We start from the raw sequence: 18,751 nt of genomic DNA on the forward strand, positions 1-18,751 counted from the left end.
GTCTTTGAACAGGAACAACATAAAACAAGGTTATGTATTGATTGGTTGATGATTCTGTTGTGACAGGAATCCAACCCTGTATTTTCCCTAGAGCAATGCATCTGTATTCACTACCCCACTGTTCATGTGACTTTAGAGAACACAGCAACCACAAATGAGAATCAACTGGATTTGCATAGCTTCAAAGTGCTTCCCCACGAAACACTTACAAATCACTGATTGATTTAGAACTGCAACATATTTATTAACTTTAGAGTAGAGAAACCTGGTAGATCCAATCTTCTCCAAGAGATAAAAGTTCACAGGGAAATTAGCATTATATAGCTTGTTACAAGGCACTGGAGCAGAGCATCATTGCAGTGGTGTGCCCACCAAGCGCATAAATCAGGAGGCGACGTCATCAAACCCAAACTGAGGGACATTCGATAAAGTTCTCAGCTTATACTTTTTAAAAAGATCAAGGTCATAAAAATAGGGAAATATGAGGAACTGATCCAGATTGAAGAGGACTAAAATACACCCCCAATGAAACACAACATGTGATCTGTGAATTGAATTTGGACATAAAGGGCATTGTTGAAATCACTGACGAAGTTTGTACAGGGCTTGTGGTCTAGATGGTAGCACTGGATCAATGTTAATTTCCTGGTTTTGATGGCTGCCCTGTGGTCACGTAGGACAATGTCCTTGTACCTAGGAAACCACACTGAAGGAGCACAGGGCAGCAGACCATCACTTCTGCCACTTCTCAGAAGGGTCAGAAACATTAACAACTGGAGAACTGGAGTACAGGGTACACAGGAGCTCTGGGCACTATTTCTGTGACTTTTATGTAAATTCAAAAAAAATTTCAAAAACACAAAGTTTAAAAATCTAAGCTAAATCCATATGTTTGCAGTCAAATACCTAATTTTTATGCTGCAGAATATATTTTAGATAAGTTTCTTCATGCCATTTATAACTCTCATTGTCAAATCAAAAATGCAGTAAAAAAGCCTGAGGAGAGAGAAAATGATTATCGTTTTTTTTTTCTTCTCATTTAATGCTACAAAATCTTACAAATTCAATGATAAGAGCAAACTGACACTAAAACGAGAAATGCCTTAAACATTAGTAAAGTAGGAACAGAATTCGATACAAAGCACCAATATTCAATAGAATGTAATAGAAGAGATAGGCCATACATAAAAATCATTTTTAAAAGAAGTGTTAGTTAAGGAGTACACTTGTGATGAGGCCCGGGTGTTGTATGTAAGTGCTGTATCACGGGGTTGTACGCCGTAAACTAATACTGCACTGTATGTCGGCTAGCTGGAATTTAAATAAAAACTTAAAAAAAAAAAAATAGAAGTGTTACTGTCACTGGCGGATCCCTTGCTCGCTCCTCTGTGCACATCCACGGCAGTGCAGGTGATCCCAGACAGCCGGCATTGGCACCAGACCAGATGTCGAGTTGCACGCCCATTTTCACGGAGCGCTACAATAAATATGACGTAGTCCCCCGCCTCCCGCCACCGCCGCTTGACCTTGCAAACCTTTGGTCAAAGTTTCAGAAAATCTGAGACGTGTGGTGTGACTGGGTTGCTGTGGAAGCTGATTAACCACAGTCTCAGCAAGGGCAGAAACCACAGGTTCTCGTTCTCCAAAGCCTCGCGGCTCACAGCGAAAAAGGAGGCTGCAGGTGTTGGTATGTGGGTAAGTTTCTGCCCATCAGGCAAGCGTGTTCCAGTATGTGTGCATGTTTTATGCTCATTTGTAAAATAAGGCTACAACTTGAAATATCTATTTAGAATAAAGTTTTTGTTTGGAAGAGGAAAGCTTTAAGTAAGCCTGGGTTTCATAAAACCTGAATGGCGGCAGTCATCTTTTAAAGTGGGCAAAGGGAGGAAGTCACTGGTAATATGTTTGTCTGGTGTAAAATGGATCCCATTCTGGAGAGAGGTCTGTGAGCCACTGCCACACTCAAAGTCCCCTTCTCAGTGGCTCTTTATGCTGATGTAGCAAGGTTTGTAGCATGTGACCTGATATCCCAAAACGAGCTGATTGCACCTGCAAGGAGGCTGGACTCAAAGGTGCTTCCAGAAGGTAGCCCCGCAGCCATGAGAGGCTGGGACACCCAATGTGAACACGGACTGGCCAAGCCCTTTACTTTGTGTCCCCAACTGTTGGCAGCTGACACATAGTGAATTAGGCTGTGCATATAAAGATTTGAGTGAGAACATAAGTAAGGAAAATGGAAGTGAGCATCGGCCTGCATTTGAGTATCCAGAGTGGCTGTGGGTCCCGAAGCAAGAAACACATTCCCAGATCTGCCGGGGGCCCGCAAAAGATCCTTATACTAGAACCCCAGTATATCAGGGGGCTTCAACTTCTTCTGTCCTTTACAAACTAAAAGCACCTGTCATGCCTTTTTGTTGTCTTAAACTACTGAAACAGATTTTTTTTTTACATAATAATATACTTGTGAAAGATATGCCAACAGAGAAAATGACCAAGAAAATGGGAAGAAGGCCCAGCTGCCCAGAACTTGGCCTCACTTGCAAGGCCCTCAAGACAGGGTTGCTGTCCACCCTTCCAGTTCTGAAGTCCTGTGACTGCCCACCATAAGCTCCCTCCATGGTCATGGTCTTTCTTGTCTCTACTATTTTCTCTATTCTCATAAGTCTGCTCAGCAAATGTCAAGCTCATCCATCAACTCTGTAGGAGACAGCCCCTTCAGACAGACAGGTGCTTCTCCTCTGTGCTCCCACGGCATGCTGTTCCTACTGCTACTCATCGAGTCCTCAATAGCTGCATGTGTTTACCTGTTTGTTTCTTTCAAGAGAGTATAAATGCTCTGAAAGCAGGACTTTGGTAAATCTGTGTATCTTCAGCTCCCAGCATACATCTGGCATCTTGCAGGCACTCAAAAAATATATCTGGAATGTGTTTATTTATTAACATTCGTTATAACATCACAGCAACCATTTGTACTAAAACAATATCCATATACTTGTGAGAAAATGAAATCTATGCCAAAGACGCCTAATTTCCTCCTGGAGAGTTAATTAGTTATTAAGAAAGTACAGGTCGTAAGATAAAGGGCGGTTCATGGAGTGGTGGACTTAACAAAACCACAGAAAAATGTGAAGGACCAAATAGACAATCCTTTTCAAAATCTGGCTTTCTGGAGCTAAAGAATCCAAAAGGATTTAGATCAGATTATAAACCAAAAATTCCATTAAAGAAACAATAAAATGGTAACCAGAGAAGGAGGAAAGATACAATATTTCATTCATCCAGCATACCCGGGAAAAAGAGGTGCTTGAATTTTTTAGATAACTGGGCAACTACCTCTTAAAGCAACAAAACTTTAAACATTTAAAGTTTAATACATTATTTAATACATTATTTAATACATTATTATGTATTAACTGGTATTACTGGAAAATCTACAGCATAATTTGACATTCTCTTCAAGATTCAAAGTCACAATTATGAATGATAATATCTATCTGCTAATTTGTTTTAGTGTATTTTTAAGCTTTCTACTTATTTTCTGGTCTTTTTTTGGTTGCAGGAACATTCCTTCCCTGTGATGTGTTGTGGTGTTTGCTTTTGCCTGCTGACATTCTACTTCCACACCAGCTTTTCTCTGTTATGTTCCTCTGAAAGACCTTTATGAGTAGATATACATTTCAATTTTGTTCTTTTGACATCTATTTTTTTTTAATTTAAACTAGGGGTGGGATGGGGCGCCTGGGTGGCACAGCGGTTGAGCGTCTGCCTTCGGCTCAGGGCGTGATCCCGGAGTTCTGGGATCGAGCCCCACATCAGGCTCTTCCACTATGAGCCTGCTTCTTCCTCTCCCACTCCCCCTGCTTGTGTTCCCTCTCTCGCTGGCTGTCTCTATCTCTGTCGAATAAATAAATAAAATATTTTTTAAATAAATAAATAAATAAACTAGGGGTGGGATGAGGAGTGGTGGTTTTATTATAAAAAATAGATGAATTATTCTTACTATGAAGTTGTTGACTAAAAATTTTATTACCTGGAAACTAACATTATTTCCAGATATAAATGATAAACATTACATACCAAACATACTGACTGCTGTTAATACTTTTCACAATTTTTCTGACATAGATAATTTTGGACATAATAGCTCTTCTTGTGGAAAAAAAAGATTTATCTGAAGATTATGGCCTATTCAGTTTATTTCCCTTACGTCTAAATTCAAGCAAAATAAATACCTTTTCAAAAATAATTTATTGAGGTAAAATCCACATAAAATTATTTTAAAGCAAACAATTCAAAGGCATTCAGTACATTCACAATGGTGTGAAACCACCACATCTATCTAGTTTCAAAATATACTTTTTGTCATAAATATAATGTAAGCAGTTATGTTCAGGAATGATACTGGAATGCACTTTTATTTTATTCTTTATATCTTTATGTACTTTTTAAATTTTCATATTTTTTTAAAGATTTTTTATTTATTTATTTGACAGAGAGAGAGACAGCCAGTGAGAGAGGGAACACAAGCAGGAGAAGTGGGAGAGGAAGAAGCAGGCTCCCAGTGGAGCATGGAGCCTGATGCGGGGCTCGATCCCAGAGACCTGGGATCAGGCCCTGAGCCGAAGACAGATGTTTAACGACTGAGCCACCCAGGTGCCCCTGTACTTTTTAAATTTTCTACAGCCAACATGTATTACTTTTATATTCTAAAAATCCAAACCAAAAACTCTGCAATTTTAAAAGAACAAAACAATATGTCATCTTCCAAGACAAGTCTTCTCTGACTCAGGCAGCTAACTTAGGAATTCCTTTTCTCCTCTTCCTTCAACCTTCCTTAGAATGTACATACCTCCACTTAAAGACATATTTTATTATGTCAACTTTCCTTTCTACCTCCCAGTTCTTTGTCCTGTAGCTGTTGCTCAATAAAGATATTTGTGAACCAGAAAAAGAAACAGGGGCGCCTGGGTGGCTCAGTGGTTGGGCGTCTGCCTTCGGCTCAGGGTGTGATCCTGGAGTCCTGGGATCGAGCCCCACATCAGGCTCCTCTGCTGTGAGTCTGCTGCTTCCTCTCCCACTCCCCCTGCTTGTGTTCCCTCTCTCGCTAGCTGTCTCTATCTCTGTCAAATAAATAAATAAAATCTTTAAAAAAAAAATCTTAAAAAATAAAAGAAAAAAGAAAAAGAAACAAAGAAAGAATTTTTCTTAAGAGATATTGTCAGCCATCTATCTCAAGAATTAGAAGGATTTGGTGGGGTGAGTGACTGGGGGCACAGTGAGTTAAGCATCAGATTCTTGGTTTCGCCTCTGTTCATGATCTCAGGGTCGTGAGATTGAGCCCCTCGTCTGGCTCCACACTCGGCACGAGTCTGCTTAAGGGTTCTCTCTCCCTCTCCCTCTACCCAACTCCCCCACTCTCAAATAAATAAATAAATCTCCGAGGGAAAAAAGAAGAAGAAGGATTTGGGGAGAACAGTCTAGTCCTTTCCTAAACATCTTAGATGACGCTGATTTCCTAAATGAAAGTAAAATTTGAGGGAAGTATCAACTGAATAAGCAGATCTAGACAGCTTAAATGGACTAAGTCAAATAAGGCAGAGAATTCACAGTAGGCACAAAGTGACCAAGAGTAAAAATGGAAAACACCAGAGTGGGGGTCACTGTTATATAAAAGGCTGGGATATTTATTAAGTTATAAAATAATAAAATACGTGCCAAAATACAGAGTGCTTTTCAAAGTACACGGGCAGGACCCAAAGCCTCAGCCTCGAGAGCTCCAGAAAGACCCCTGGGAGATGGGGAGAAGGAAAGTGGTATAAACAAAGGTGGAGAACACACTATATGATAATAATAGTGGAGTCAGGCCAGGTGAGTGTATGCTTTGGCCATAGCATATAAGCTTTTATATTAATCACATTTTTTTATTTTTCTGTATTTTATAATGTTTTGACATCTTAAAAATCTTGCTGGGAAGAGACTAGACTACCAAGTCTTAGAGATAGCATGGGTCTGCTGGGAGCGCATCTTTTACATGCAAACTATCCAGTCCTGAGTATACAGCCCCAACCACCTCCTTACCATGCTCTCACACACATAACCGGTACTGTCCCCACCCTACATTACTCAGGGCCAGGCACCACACAACTAGACCACCCCCACAGCTCAGAGCCCACCGAAATGACACAGCCCAGCCAGTCGTAAGCTGTTGACTCTGCCTTGCCTTTTCTTTCCAATGGAAACCCCCACAGAGGTCTGGCCTTGGCTTTCCCCTCACTCTTGTCTTTTGTTTCCTGACCAAAACCTGGTGCTTCCCTTGCAGCCCTATGTGCCCCCTTCTCTTGGGAATTGCAAGTAATAAATCCTTCTTTCAATGGCATTGACCTCTGCATGTCATGACTCGGTCACCTCCATAAATTAAAATGCTGTGGGTACAAATTATAGAGCGACCTCTTTTAACACCTCTCCACAAAATTCCTCGATTCCCCTTCTTTTGTAACTACTTTCTAAAAGCATTTAATTTGTCCTTCCACCCCTAATATTTTTGTTCTTATTTGTATACCTTAAAGCCTCTGGTACATCAAAAAGCTGATGGAAACATACCATCCCCATGCAGTGAAAATTTCAATAACTTCCTGCATGGCCTGGAAGTCTTGACCATCCTGTATATTTCATGGGCATGGAGCAAATACAACTTTTTGACCCCTGTCACCCAGGAGCATCAAATTATTTTTAGTTACATCTTTCTGTAAAAGCAAAACGGAAGTTGCACTCCTATGTAACATGGCCAACAAACAGCCTAAGTGTCCCCATAATCTGTTCATTCTCTTTGAAACTAACAACTACCCCTGTGTTCCCTGGTCCTGAGTCTCCGTAAAAGTGCTGCAATTTTTCTCTCCCCTCCAGAACACACTGGCAAGTGGCATTCCCTGGTTGCCAATAAAAAAGCAGAAAGAACTAGGTTATCTTACACAGCACAGTCACCTCTAGGCCAGCACATGAAGCCCCTGAGCCACTTACCTACAGGCAGGGGACAGAAACAGCAGCTGTCAAGGCCCCAAATATATCATTCGTGGTTGCTGGCCAAGCACTATTCTGCCTGTTTCAATGTAGCACCAGTGAGTATTTTCATATATAACTTTCTAAGTAGATACTACTCTGATGAGTTGATGAGTAACCCCACAGTTAGTTTGCACTGAATATAAAGAAAGTGTTTTCTTTTTTCAGGAATTCTTTGCCAGCCGTGTTAGCATTTACCTCCTAAGCTGTAGGGCCAAATCTAAGGTTTCAGCTTCCCACAAGACAACATATGTACAACAAAATAAATGTAACAGAAGAATGAAACGAGGAACCAGAGCCAGAGAAGATGTAAACACAGCAGAACGCCAAAACCAGAAAAAAGAATGGAGTATGTCTATTAAGAATCCCTGCTGAACTTCAGATTTGACTCCGTTTCCTGGCCACCAAAGCAAAAAGCTGTATAATCGTCATTAGCAGAAACAATCGAATTGCTTTTCCTCACTATGTTCTAGAGCAGTGGTTCTCACAGTGGGGGTCCCTGAACTACCAGCATCAGTATCACCTGAGAAGCTGTTAAAGATGGAAATACAAAAAAAAATTTAAAAATAAATAAAAGTGATTAATTAAAATTTAAATTTAAAAAGGGCACTTGGGTGGCTCAGTCAGTTAAGCACCCAACTCTTGATCTCAGTTCAGCACAGGATCCCAGGGTCGTGAGATCCAGCCCTGCCTCGGGCTCCGCCCTGGGCACGGATCCTGCTTAGGATTCTCTCTCACCCTCTGCCCCTCCCCCCTCCCTCCCTAAAAGTAAGTAAGAAAGTAAATAAATAAATAAATAAATAAAAATTTAAAAATAAAAATGCAAATACTCAGGCCACACCCCAGGCTTCCTGACTTGAACACTGTGGGCCAGGGCCCAACACTCTGAGTTTTAAGAAGCCCTTGTGGTGCTTTCTAGGTAGCCTAAGTTTGAGAACCACTGTTCTCACAAAATAGGGTTTCATATAAAGGGCAGTAAGCATGCCTCCATGGCAAATATGGGGAATTCAAGTAACAGCTTTCAATAAAAGCTGCGAACATAAAGCTAAACTGTAATTCAGCAAGGGAACAAAGGCAATATGCAAGAGAGCTAAGATTGCATGGACCAGGCACCTGGCTTTGGTGATCCCTCTTTGCTGAGTCAAGCATTGGCCCCAACATATTCCATACTATATTAGTTTTAAAACACCTAGCAAAGGGCCATGTGCAATAGATCGGGATGTTCCTGGGCAAGTCAAATTTGGAATTTCTTCCTTCTGTCCCTCTCAACTAGCTCCTTTCCCCATTATCCTGAAACCACCTTTGATACTTCCCTCCCCATTTTCCCCATATCAGTTGCCACATCCTACAGACATAACCTTTCTTTCCTCAATAATTCATTCATCAAATATTGACTGAGGATCTATCTATAAGGTGGTATAAATTCATCAGAGAACACGGTGGACAAAATATCCTTGCCTGCATGGGGCTTACTTTCTCACTGTGGAGACAACAATAAAATAAGTAAAATACATGGTATGTTAGATAGTGACATACTAAGGAGAAAAATAGAGGGGGGCAGGAGATAAGATGCTTTGGGGAGGGGTGCCTGACTGGCTAAGTCTGTTCAGCATCCGCCTCCAGCTCAGGTTATGATCCCAGGACCAGCCCCGCGTCGGGCTCCCCGCTCAGCCGGGAGTCTGCTATTCTCTTTCCCTCTGCCTGCCGCTCCCCCTGCTCATGTTCTCTCTCTCTCTCTCTCTCAAATAAATAAAATCTTTAAAAAAAGAAAAAAAAAACTTTGGAGGAAGTTGGAGGTTTTTAAATAGGGCAGCCAAGCAAGGCCTCGCTGAGAAGGGAATCTTTGAGCAATATCCTTCAGGAAGTGAGGCGATCTGGGGAAGAGCATTCCCAGCACAGGGGTATCAAATACAAAGGCCATGAGGTGAGAGTATGCCTGGCAGGTTTGAGGACCAGCGATAAGCCCAATGTGGCTGAAATGAAACAGACAAATGCAGCTGCGAGAGGGAGCCGGGGTTAAACATCTAAGCAGGGCCCAGATTCCACCCCTGGGAGGTCATACAGAGAAGAGACTTGGCTGTGAGTGAGACATGAGACCACAGTAGCTGGGAGCAGAGGAGTGGCATTTTAGTAGGATCTTTCTGGCTGCAGAGTTGAAAGCAACCGAGAGGGGACACAGATAGAAATAGGGAGACTAGTTTCACAGGCTACTGTCCTTTCCTTGTTTGCTCCTCAAAACCATCATCGCCTCTCACTAGGACTCTGCCATAGCTTTCTACCTGAGCCCCCTCCTTCTTTTCTACCCCTTTCCCTCCCTATTCTACCGAATGGAGTGAGGCCAAATATCTGCTCAAACCTCCCCCTGCCCCGCCCTCTAGGGACAGTCAGTTAAAAGCTATTAGAACTCAAGCTCCCTCTGCACAACAGGGCCCTGCCTTACCAGCCCTACCTCATCTCCCACACCTCACCACACACAACCAACACACCAACCACAATACTCAGCGTTCTCAAATACACTGACACAGTCCGACCTTGCCTTCGCTCTCTGACTAGAACCGTCCCACTTCCACCTACTGAAACTTTCCCAGCCTGCCAAGGTTCTCCTCAAATCCCACCTCCTCCATGAACCTCTCCAGACCCCTCAACTAGATGCTCCCTTGCCTGCCATTGAACGTCATACCATTGCGTCTGTCCTCATTGATGGTCTTTCCATCCGTATTTGTCCTGTCTCCCTCCTTGGACTACATGCTCCCTGAGGACAAAGCATGGGTCATTCATCTTCATCTCTACCGCAGCACGGAGTGACACTTCTACAGAGTGACCGGTCATCGAATGAAATGATGACAACACAATCCTTCAGTGACCAAAATTCCGTAACTTCAAACGGCCTCTTGAAATCAGTTCATCATCTCAGGGTAACTATTTTAATTAGTTGATTATAAACATATTGCAGTCTAACACAGACAAAAGTCCAGCAGAGAAAAATCTGTTATATTTTATGTTAATAACGCTCAGCAGCTAAAAGATCAAACGTGAACACAAAAAGAAAACGTTTCTTATGATTAACTGCCACCAAAAGTTTTCTATTTAGGAAGATATCCAGCTAAATTTGGAAGACTTTTAATGCTGGACCTCAAACCTCAGGAAAATTGATCCAGTTAAATATTTTAAGTGTTTGTTTTTATTGGAGGGATTTGATGCAATCAATGCTAATCTCTTTAAGGAAAGGTGATTCAGACACACTAAAAATTCTACTTTCTCCTTTGTGGTGTTTTAAAACAGCCTTATTCCTGCATAATTTATAATAAGAATCTAGAAACACTGAGTCAGATTTTCCCAATGACTATCATTAAAATGTGGAGGTGAAGAGTGGATTTGTATGGCCCAAATCATTTTTTTAAGGAAGTATGAGTTATTAACTTAGATATCCTGCCACCTCCTCTCTGAAGAAGCTAACACTGGTATCCAAATTTCAAATATGAAATAAAGACTTAAAGGAGCCCTCCTCCAGAAAGCAGGACAAGGGAAAAGAGGATTTGAGAATCAAACTCAGATTTAATTCAAAATGAAATCTTAGCAACCATTCTTTATTTCAAGGCCTTAATGATGAATCTCAACTTTGTAATAAAAAATTATGTCAACAGTTGAGTGACTTCCAGAGATTTAATTTGTTCTTTTGAAAACCAGATTAAATATTAGACCATCATTTCCTACAGATGATAGGTATTATATATTCTGGAGGAAATCAGTAAGTGCAAGATAAATATGAATTAATTTTAAATATTCTAATTGGATATTATTTCTACATCATCCACATCATTTGAATCATTTGTAGCAAAACATTTGCACTATATACTCCCATTAAAACGGGATTCCTTTCTAAGAGGAGAAAGTGGTTCTTGAAATTCCAATGAGAGAATTCAGTGTGACTGAAAGTAAAAAATGAACCAGCTCTGTGTCCTAATCAGGAGATTTAGAGGCAGAAGTGAGATCAGTCATCACAATGAAGGCATAGGACGAAAAAGTTGAGAATATATCAGAAACACTGACAGGAAAATCAGAAAGGAAACAGACTTTATAAACCAACTACCCATCACTGCTAAAAGACTCCTCTTATCCTTTCCTTTAAAAGAAAACATCCTAATCTATCATATTGAGTGTCAAAAAGATGGAGAAGAGAAATCCTTAGCAAGATGATATACATAAAATAGTATATAGATTCAATTTGGAAAAACAATCTTGAAATTCCATGACAGCTTTTGAACCCACATGCCTAAGTGTGCTCCCACCCAGAAGTAGGTCCTGAGTCAAAGATTCAAGTCCATGTGGCTTATTTGGGAGGCTCAGAAAACACTGTTCAGGGAGTGCTAATGTGATACACGGGAAGAAAAAGCAGCCTACAAGGGATGTAGAAACAAACCTCAGAACTGTCTCACCCAGCAAGTGGGGAAGCTGGGCTGTTCATCAGCCAGTGGTTAAGACTGTTGAGTGTGGGGCTGGGAGAGTGTTAATTCCTTAGCACTTGATGCCAGCCTGGAGCAGGAGCCAAGAGGTCTCCCAGCCCGGAAAGAGAAAGGAGATCTTCAGGCAAGGAAGACCTACAGACCTTCAGGCGGGTACCTACAGTCAGCAGGCCTCCACCCCGAAGACAGTAAGGTCCCAGAGGTAGACAGGACATTAATATCATTGTCTACACTTTATCCTCCAAAGGAACGCCATTCCCATCTATGGTCATATCTGTGGTTGGTGTTTGATATCAGTCGTCTCTTCCTTTTCTTGACAATCCAACAGGGCATCTATTTCACATTCAAGCCATCTACCCCTAAACTGTAAAGTCTACAATTTTAGCCTACCTAGGTCAGTATTTCTCCCCTCGAGTCTACTTTCTATTCTTCGTAGACTCTTAAGTCTACTCTTGTGTTGTAAATTAATATCAATCTTGCTCTTCATCGAGCTGTAAAAAAAAAAAAAATTACTCCTTTGGTAATAGCCTTTATGATCCATAAGACATCCAAGAAAAATGATGGTCCATGTGGTAAGAGCTCAGGTCACACTAGCATCCAAGGAATCCTTGATGGTATTAGAGCAGAAGTAACTTTTTCAGTTCCAAAAGTACACATTGTCACAAAACAATGGGTGGGGGAACGCGAGTAGGGGAGGCAGATCTAAAACTTAACTGGGAAGAAGCACACTCAAAGAAAAGTGACTTCACTTGCTTGGAACAAATATAGTCTTAAAAATAGTCCAATTTAACCATTATTTTTCTTTGGCTGCAGGGACAGTTCCTTAATATATTAGTAACTTCCTCCTAGGCCTGAAAGGTTCCTCTTTAGCTTTAGTGTTTATATAGTCAAAGTGAGATGATAACGTGCCTAGGTAAATTTTACCTAAAACAATCTTGATTGATGTAAGCACCTGATAAATATTATGCTTCATAATTTCAAAAAAAAATCAATTCAGGGAATTTAGGAAACAAGCTGCAATTAATGGGAGTGTAGCATTATAGGTTTCTTGGATTAGACAGACTTATTGTTACTCAACAGATACACTGACCACTGAACAAATATTGCCTGGTTAAAATTCAATTGTTTAGGTTTAAGATTGCCTAACCTAGTTTTAATGAAGTCCTTGTTTGTAAGACAAACAAAAATGAAAAAATAGACAAGAACACATCACTGAAACTTTCTAGATGTTTAGAAGCCCACTCCTTGGCTACTCTTCTCTAGGGCCATTTACAAGCATCTGACAGAGCCACTGTTGAATGAGATTGCTATCTCGTGGTAGGTTTTATATTTAGGTGAGGGTCCAGCCACACTACCAAACCCACCACGCCCCTGAAACAAACCATTTGTCATACAATGCAGTATTTTACAAATCAGACATCTCTCATCACAGTAAATGACATATATCCAAATCAGTATCTGTAGGATCCAAATCAGTGCTTCTCAAACAATCTGTGATGAAGAACCATTTTCAAAGTAGTATTTCCAATCTATCATATGCTGATACTTTTGCAAAATATATTAAAAATGAATTATAGGAAAATGAATTTTTTAAATACACAAAATGGAAGTCCAGTTTGTTATTATTACTATTATTATCAGATTCAATAGGCATAAAATTACTGTCAAATTTCTTTAGAAGTCTCTCAACACTTACTCAAAATTTCAGTACTTCTCTTGTCACAGGCCAGGAACAGTTGGTGGGGCAGCCCTGACCTGGGCCCACACTTTGAGTAGCACTGATTGAGCTAAAATACCATGTGCAAAAAAAATAAAACAAAACAAAACAAAATACTGTGCACGTATTCACTCAAAAGATATACTTTACCTCTGACATTCTTTCCAAATCCCATAGAAGAAACTTTTTTGTCCACTTGTTCACTATTGTTTGATTTCTCCTTCATAACGTCGTCATCACTAACAACATCAGCAGAAAATTTTTTCTTTTTCTTTTTCTTGTGTCGAGGAGGAAGCTTTTTTGGAAAAGTAAACATTGGGAATATCACAAGAAACATTGCAATGGCACAAAGGAGGAATCCACTCCACCTAAAAAATTGGGAAATGTGAATAGCATTTATGGCTTTTGTATTATGAATGAGAACAAATTAGCAAAGTAGAAGTTCATGGTAATAAATTCTCCAGGGAAAACTTTTGTAAAGCGAAACAATTGCAAAGCAGTAGGAAGTTGGACAAACTAAGAAAAGAGAGGACCCCTCCCTATGTTATAAATGAGAATCTATCCGATAATTATACTAGTAGTATAAAATACACTAAAAGTAGCAACCGGACTAGAATTTTATTGAAATATTTGTAAGTTCTGCTATTATGTGCATTTCATAATAAGTCAAAAAATATAAATAAATAAGTAAGTAAGTAACCTAAATAACATAAATATAATAGAAAAATAATACAGACTCTACAGCATGCTTTGTGGGCCAAAATACACACATTTTTCTCAGATGAAAACCATTCATATCTCGTGTGAGATGTATTTTAAATTGCTAACACCATTCAAATATTTTTCTGCAAGCACTTAAGAATATATTGACCCTCTTAGCTAGCCCTGACAACACTTAACCATGAGGGCCACCAAGACATTTATATTTGATCGTTGCCTTCGAGAACTTACAACCTACTTGTGAGGGAGCTAAAAATACAAGAAACAATCTCCAAGAAATGCAAGCACGTATACAATTAAGTGTCAGATCATGTGGTACAGACTACGAATACTAGAAAGGTTCAGAGAAAGGAAATGTGTGTCAGAAAGCTTCCTAGGAGAAGCAGACCATGAGCTACGTGGAACTGAGAGTCTGTCTTTGAATCATCTGGGGTTGCCAAGCTGCAGAGACCAAGAAGCAAATACAGAGAGTAGTACTCAAATTCGAGTCCTGCCTTACAGCCATGTGGTAAGGCCTTGGGCTTCTTGCCTGCACAATTCCTCAGGGGCAATCTCTCAGTCCCCTTTCAATGCTTTCTTACAGCTAGAAGCCCCTGATCCTACGGAACAGCGTTGCCACTTTCTTACTAGGACTCCTCAGCTCTAATCTCTGTCCTTCAAGCTTGCAAGTTCTTGACACTCAGACTCTGTCCTCTGTCTCAGCACATTCCCATCAGTTGTAACCTGAACGCAAGCAGCATTCTAAGCATCAATGTTGAATTCAACCCATTAGGAATGCAGATCAATTGCAAAGTGAACATTCATTTAAAAAAAAAAATAGTGCTTCTATTAAAGTACTGTTATCATCTGTTAAAGGTCACAGTTTTGATGACAGAATAATTCCATGAACCAGTCATTAATAATCCAGTGTGCTATTTTCAAAGATACTTAAAGTTATAGCAAAGAAAGATTTTTAAACAACAGGCTTTATTTTGAGAAGACTGCTCAGGGCAGACTTCTAGCAATTTCAATTTATTCAGTATATAACCAAGAACCCAGTGACTGACATAGATTAGGTACTCAGAAAATTTCCTGAATAAATAAACTGAATGAGAGAGATTAAAAAAAAAATTCTTTAAATGTCTGCAGAGAACATAGCTGTGATCATAGCTGGCCCCTGTAGTACTTGGCTGCTTACGAGGCCTTTACTAATAAATTGCCCCTGCTTACCTACCACCTTTGCATCTCCTTCTACAATTCTGCGGTCAAGCCCCTTAGACTCCTTCAGCTCTCAAAGCCGAACAGGACAAACAGCACAACATAAGGGACAGCTCACCTATAGCTTCAGACAAAGGTGGTTTTTTGTCTTGTCTTTATGACTTACTGGCTCTAAGATCCTGGCGAAATTATTTCACTTCCCCAAACCAATCTTCTCATCTGAAAGGGGAATAATGCTAACTGCTTTTTGGAGTCATCAAAATTAGTAAGACAATGTATATAGTGGACCTAAAAAAAGAAATGCCTGCCCCCAAATTAGCAGTCACTTCATGGCAGCTAGTTTCGCTTTTGTTTTTTTGTAGAGCTGTCCTCACACCTCCCCACACTTCCGCTCAGAGCCATCAACTTAAAATTACATGCAAACATTAAAGATACACTCATAGTAGTCCGGAGTAAGAGTAAATACCAGAAGGAGGGGAAGAATTATAGCAAATAAACAAAAATAACATAAAAATAGTATAAAAGTTTGGGGTTTTTTCAGGGGCGCCTGGGTGGCACAGCGGTTAAGCGTCTGCCTTCGGCTCAGGGCGTGATCCCGGCGTTATGGGATCGAGCCCCACATCAGGCTCCTCTGCTATGAGCCTGCTTCTTCCTCTCCCACTCCCCCTGCTTGTGTTCCCTCTCTCGCTGGCTGTCTCTATCTCTGTCAAATAAATAAATAAAATCTTTAAAAAAAAAAAAAAAAGTTTGGGGTTTTTTTCAAAGCAGAACAAACTGGCCCACATTCTTCAACAGTCTCCAGCAGCATTGACAAAATGTATGATATAATGATGAGGCTAAAAAAGACCCCGAGGGAAGCTGAGGAAGACAGAAAGTGTGTGTTAGGGGCACCTGGGTGGCTCAGTCAGTTAAGCGTCTGCCTTTGGCTCAGGTCATGGCCCCAGGGTCCCACGATGAAGCCCTGCATCGGGCTCCCCACTCAGCGGGAAGTCTGCTTCTCCCTCTGCCCCACCCCCCACTCATGCTCTTGCGCGCACATTCTCTCTCTCTTTCAAATAAATAAAATCTTTAAAAAAAGAAAGAAAGAAAGAAAGAAAGAAAGAAAGAAAGAAAGAGAAGAAAGTGCGAGTTATGTGAGGAAAAGACCCATCAGTAAGAGCTAAAGTTGAAAAACCAGGGACCCTAAGTCCCTTTTACAAACCATTCCTCAGAGACTATTCACAAAATGGGGCCAGTTTAGTATATTGACTAAGAGCTGCGCCCTGTACTCAGTTTCTTATCCCAGCTCTCACTGCCTCGGAGGCCTTGGGCAAGTTATTCAAATCACTGGGCATTAATTTCCTCATCTGTAAAATGGGCATAATAATAGTGAGTACATATGGTTGTTATATAGGTAGGCTTAAACATATGAGGCTCAAACAAAAATGTTTGTGAAGCTCTTAGTAGAATGCTTGACACACAGTAAGTACCCAATAAACACTGGCATTATTCATTCCTTCCTTCAATCTTTCAGCATATGTTTATTGAAAAATCCATCATTACTGCTAGGCATTGAATTAAATAGCATTGTATCAAATAACTCTGTCTTAAGTCAAGGTAGAAATCTATTACAAACAGAGCCACTCAATAAATTAAATTCCATTTTTAATATTGGACCATTGAAATAAATAAATTCCTGAACATGGATTAAATTAATAATAGCTAACACATACCAGGTAGCAAGAACTATTTAAAACCCCACATATATAGACTCATTTATTCCTCACAACAACTCTATGAAGTAGATACTGTAATTACTTCCATTTTATGGATTCTTTTAAAATCAACAACTGAGGCACAGAGAAGTTAAGTAACTTCCCCCAGGGTCACACAGCCATTAGTTGGCAGACTGAGATTTAAAACCTAGACACTATGGCTTTGGGGTCTGTACTCTTAATCACTCTACTTTGCTACCAATTAGATTGATGTCTAGAAAACTTTTAAAAGTCAGCATAAAGTCCTTGTAAGCCTAAAGCTCCTGTCTCCTTCCTTCTCCCTGACCCCAAGTTGGTCCTCCTCTCCTTTCCCCCTCTCTCTAGATGTTCCCTTATTGCCATGCTCTTTTCATGGACACCGATAGAACACAGAATGTACACCGAATGTTCATAAACACATTGTCCTTTCTATTGTCTTGTCTAATCTACTTTTCTGAAAATTAAAAAAAAAAAAATCCTTACTCTGGTTTATTTCAGAACTGCAAAGAAAACAGTAGTTGAGACCAAAAATTTCACTACTGGTCAAGAACTGAAAACTCCTGTGTTATTCCCCTAATGCTGACAAGGGAACTTCCTTTTGTATGATTTGACAATTCTTCGAGCCCAGCTTCATCTAGATGTTAGCACATCCATCTTCAAAGAGCGTTACTTATGAAAATAAGAAGTGTTATGTAACTTAATTAATATTTCTTAACTGCTTTGAAAATAGACAGCGTTAAGCATTATTCCCCCGTACTTCGGAGTTATGAGATTATCTTACAATGAAATGCAGAGATAACAGAAGTGCTCTAAGAAATGCTTTAGAAAGTAATTAGTTGACACTAATTTCTAATACTGAATTATTCCCTTTGTTATAAAATGAACCTGTCTTATCAACGTATACCTATTACTAATCTATGCTAAATGAATTCAGGAAGCCAATACTTTTCGGTTAGTGCTTGCTATCATGCAGAAATAACTTACGTTCAAGTTGAGGATTATAAAGAACTGAAACACAGCCCTGGCCACGTGGATAAATAACCTAACATCCGAAGCTGGAGTTCTCATTCTAAGTCCTAAAAATTACTTATTTAGCAAGACAATTAAGGGCTAGCAAGTGAGAGAACAGCTAAATCTCCAGCACTCTGTTGGAAAAACAATTACTGAGTGAAAAGATTCACTAAGAGTGTGACAATGGAAAAGGGGGGTGCTGGAGTTTTGGGCAGTCGGGGAGGGTTGATAAAGCAGAAATGCAGATATAATAAGGAAGTGGGAAGAAAATATTTTTTAAAAGCACAGAAAAGATCATGAAAGCCAGGATTCGAGTACACAGGAAAGCCCCAACACAGCCACCTTCTCCTCCACTCTATTTATAGCAAAAAGCACCTCAACCCTAAAGGAGGTGGATTAAGCCGATGTTCCCAGGCCCTCAGCATTAGTTTCCCTTTGCTGCTGTAACAAACAAGCCACCTTAGTGGCTTAAAACAACAGCAATGTGTTATCATATAGCTCTGGAGGTCAGAAGCCTCAAGCGGGTTGGCAAGGCTGCATTCCTTCTGGGGGCTCTAGGGAAGAACCTGTTTTCTTGGGTTTCCTAGATTCTAGAGTCCCGAGTGTGTTCCTTGGTTCAGGGGTACCTTCCTCCACCTCCAAAGTACGTCGCGCTTCAACCTCTGCTTCAATCACCGTGTCTCTTTCTTACTCTGACCCTCCCGCCTCTCTCCTTCCCTAATAGGGACCCTTGTGATTATACGGGGACCATTCCCGTCTGACATCAGGAAAACCCTCCCATCTCAAGATCCTTAACTTAATCACATCTGCAAAGTCTCTTCTGCCATGTGAGCCAACACTTTCATAGGTGCTGG

General features: G+C 40.3%; 1 protein-coding gene across 1 annotated transcript in view; it reads right to left on the bottom strand.

The window, feature by feature from the left end:
* The window catches only part of SLCO5A1 (solute carrier organic anion transporter family member 5A1), a 129,260-nt gene that overhangs the window by 55,912 nt on the left and 54,597 nt on the right, over positions 1 to 18,751 (bottom strand). The window contains exon 3 of the mRNA XM_008710779.2: positions 13,387 to 13,604. Within this exon, the coding sequence (XP_008709001.1) occupies positions 13,387 to 13,604 (218 nt within the window). The remainder of the gene's footprint in view (positions 1 to 13,386; positions 13,605 to 18,751) is intronic.

The sequence above is a fragment of the Ursus maritimus genome, unplaced genomic scaffold (genome assembly GCF_017311325.1).
Source record: "Ursus maritimus isolate PB19 unplaced genomic scaffold, ASM1731132v1 scaffold_9, whole genome shotgun sequence".
NCBI lineage: Eukaryota > Metazoa > Chordata > Mammalia > Carnivora > Ursidae > Ursus > Ursus maritimus.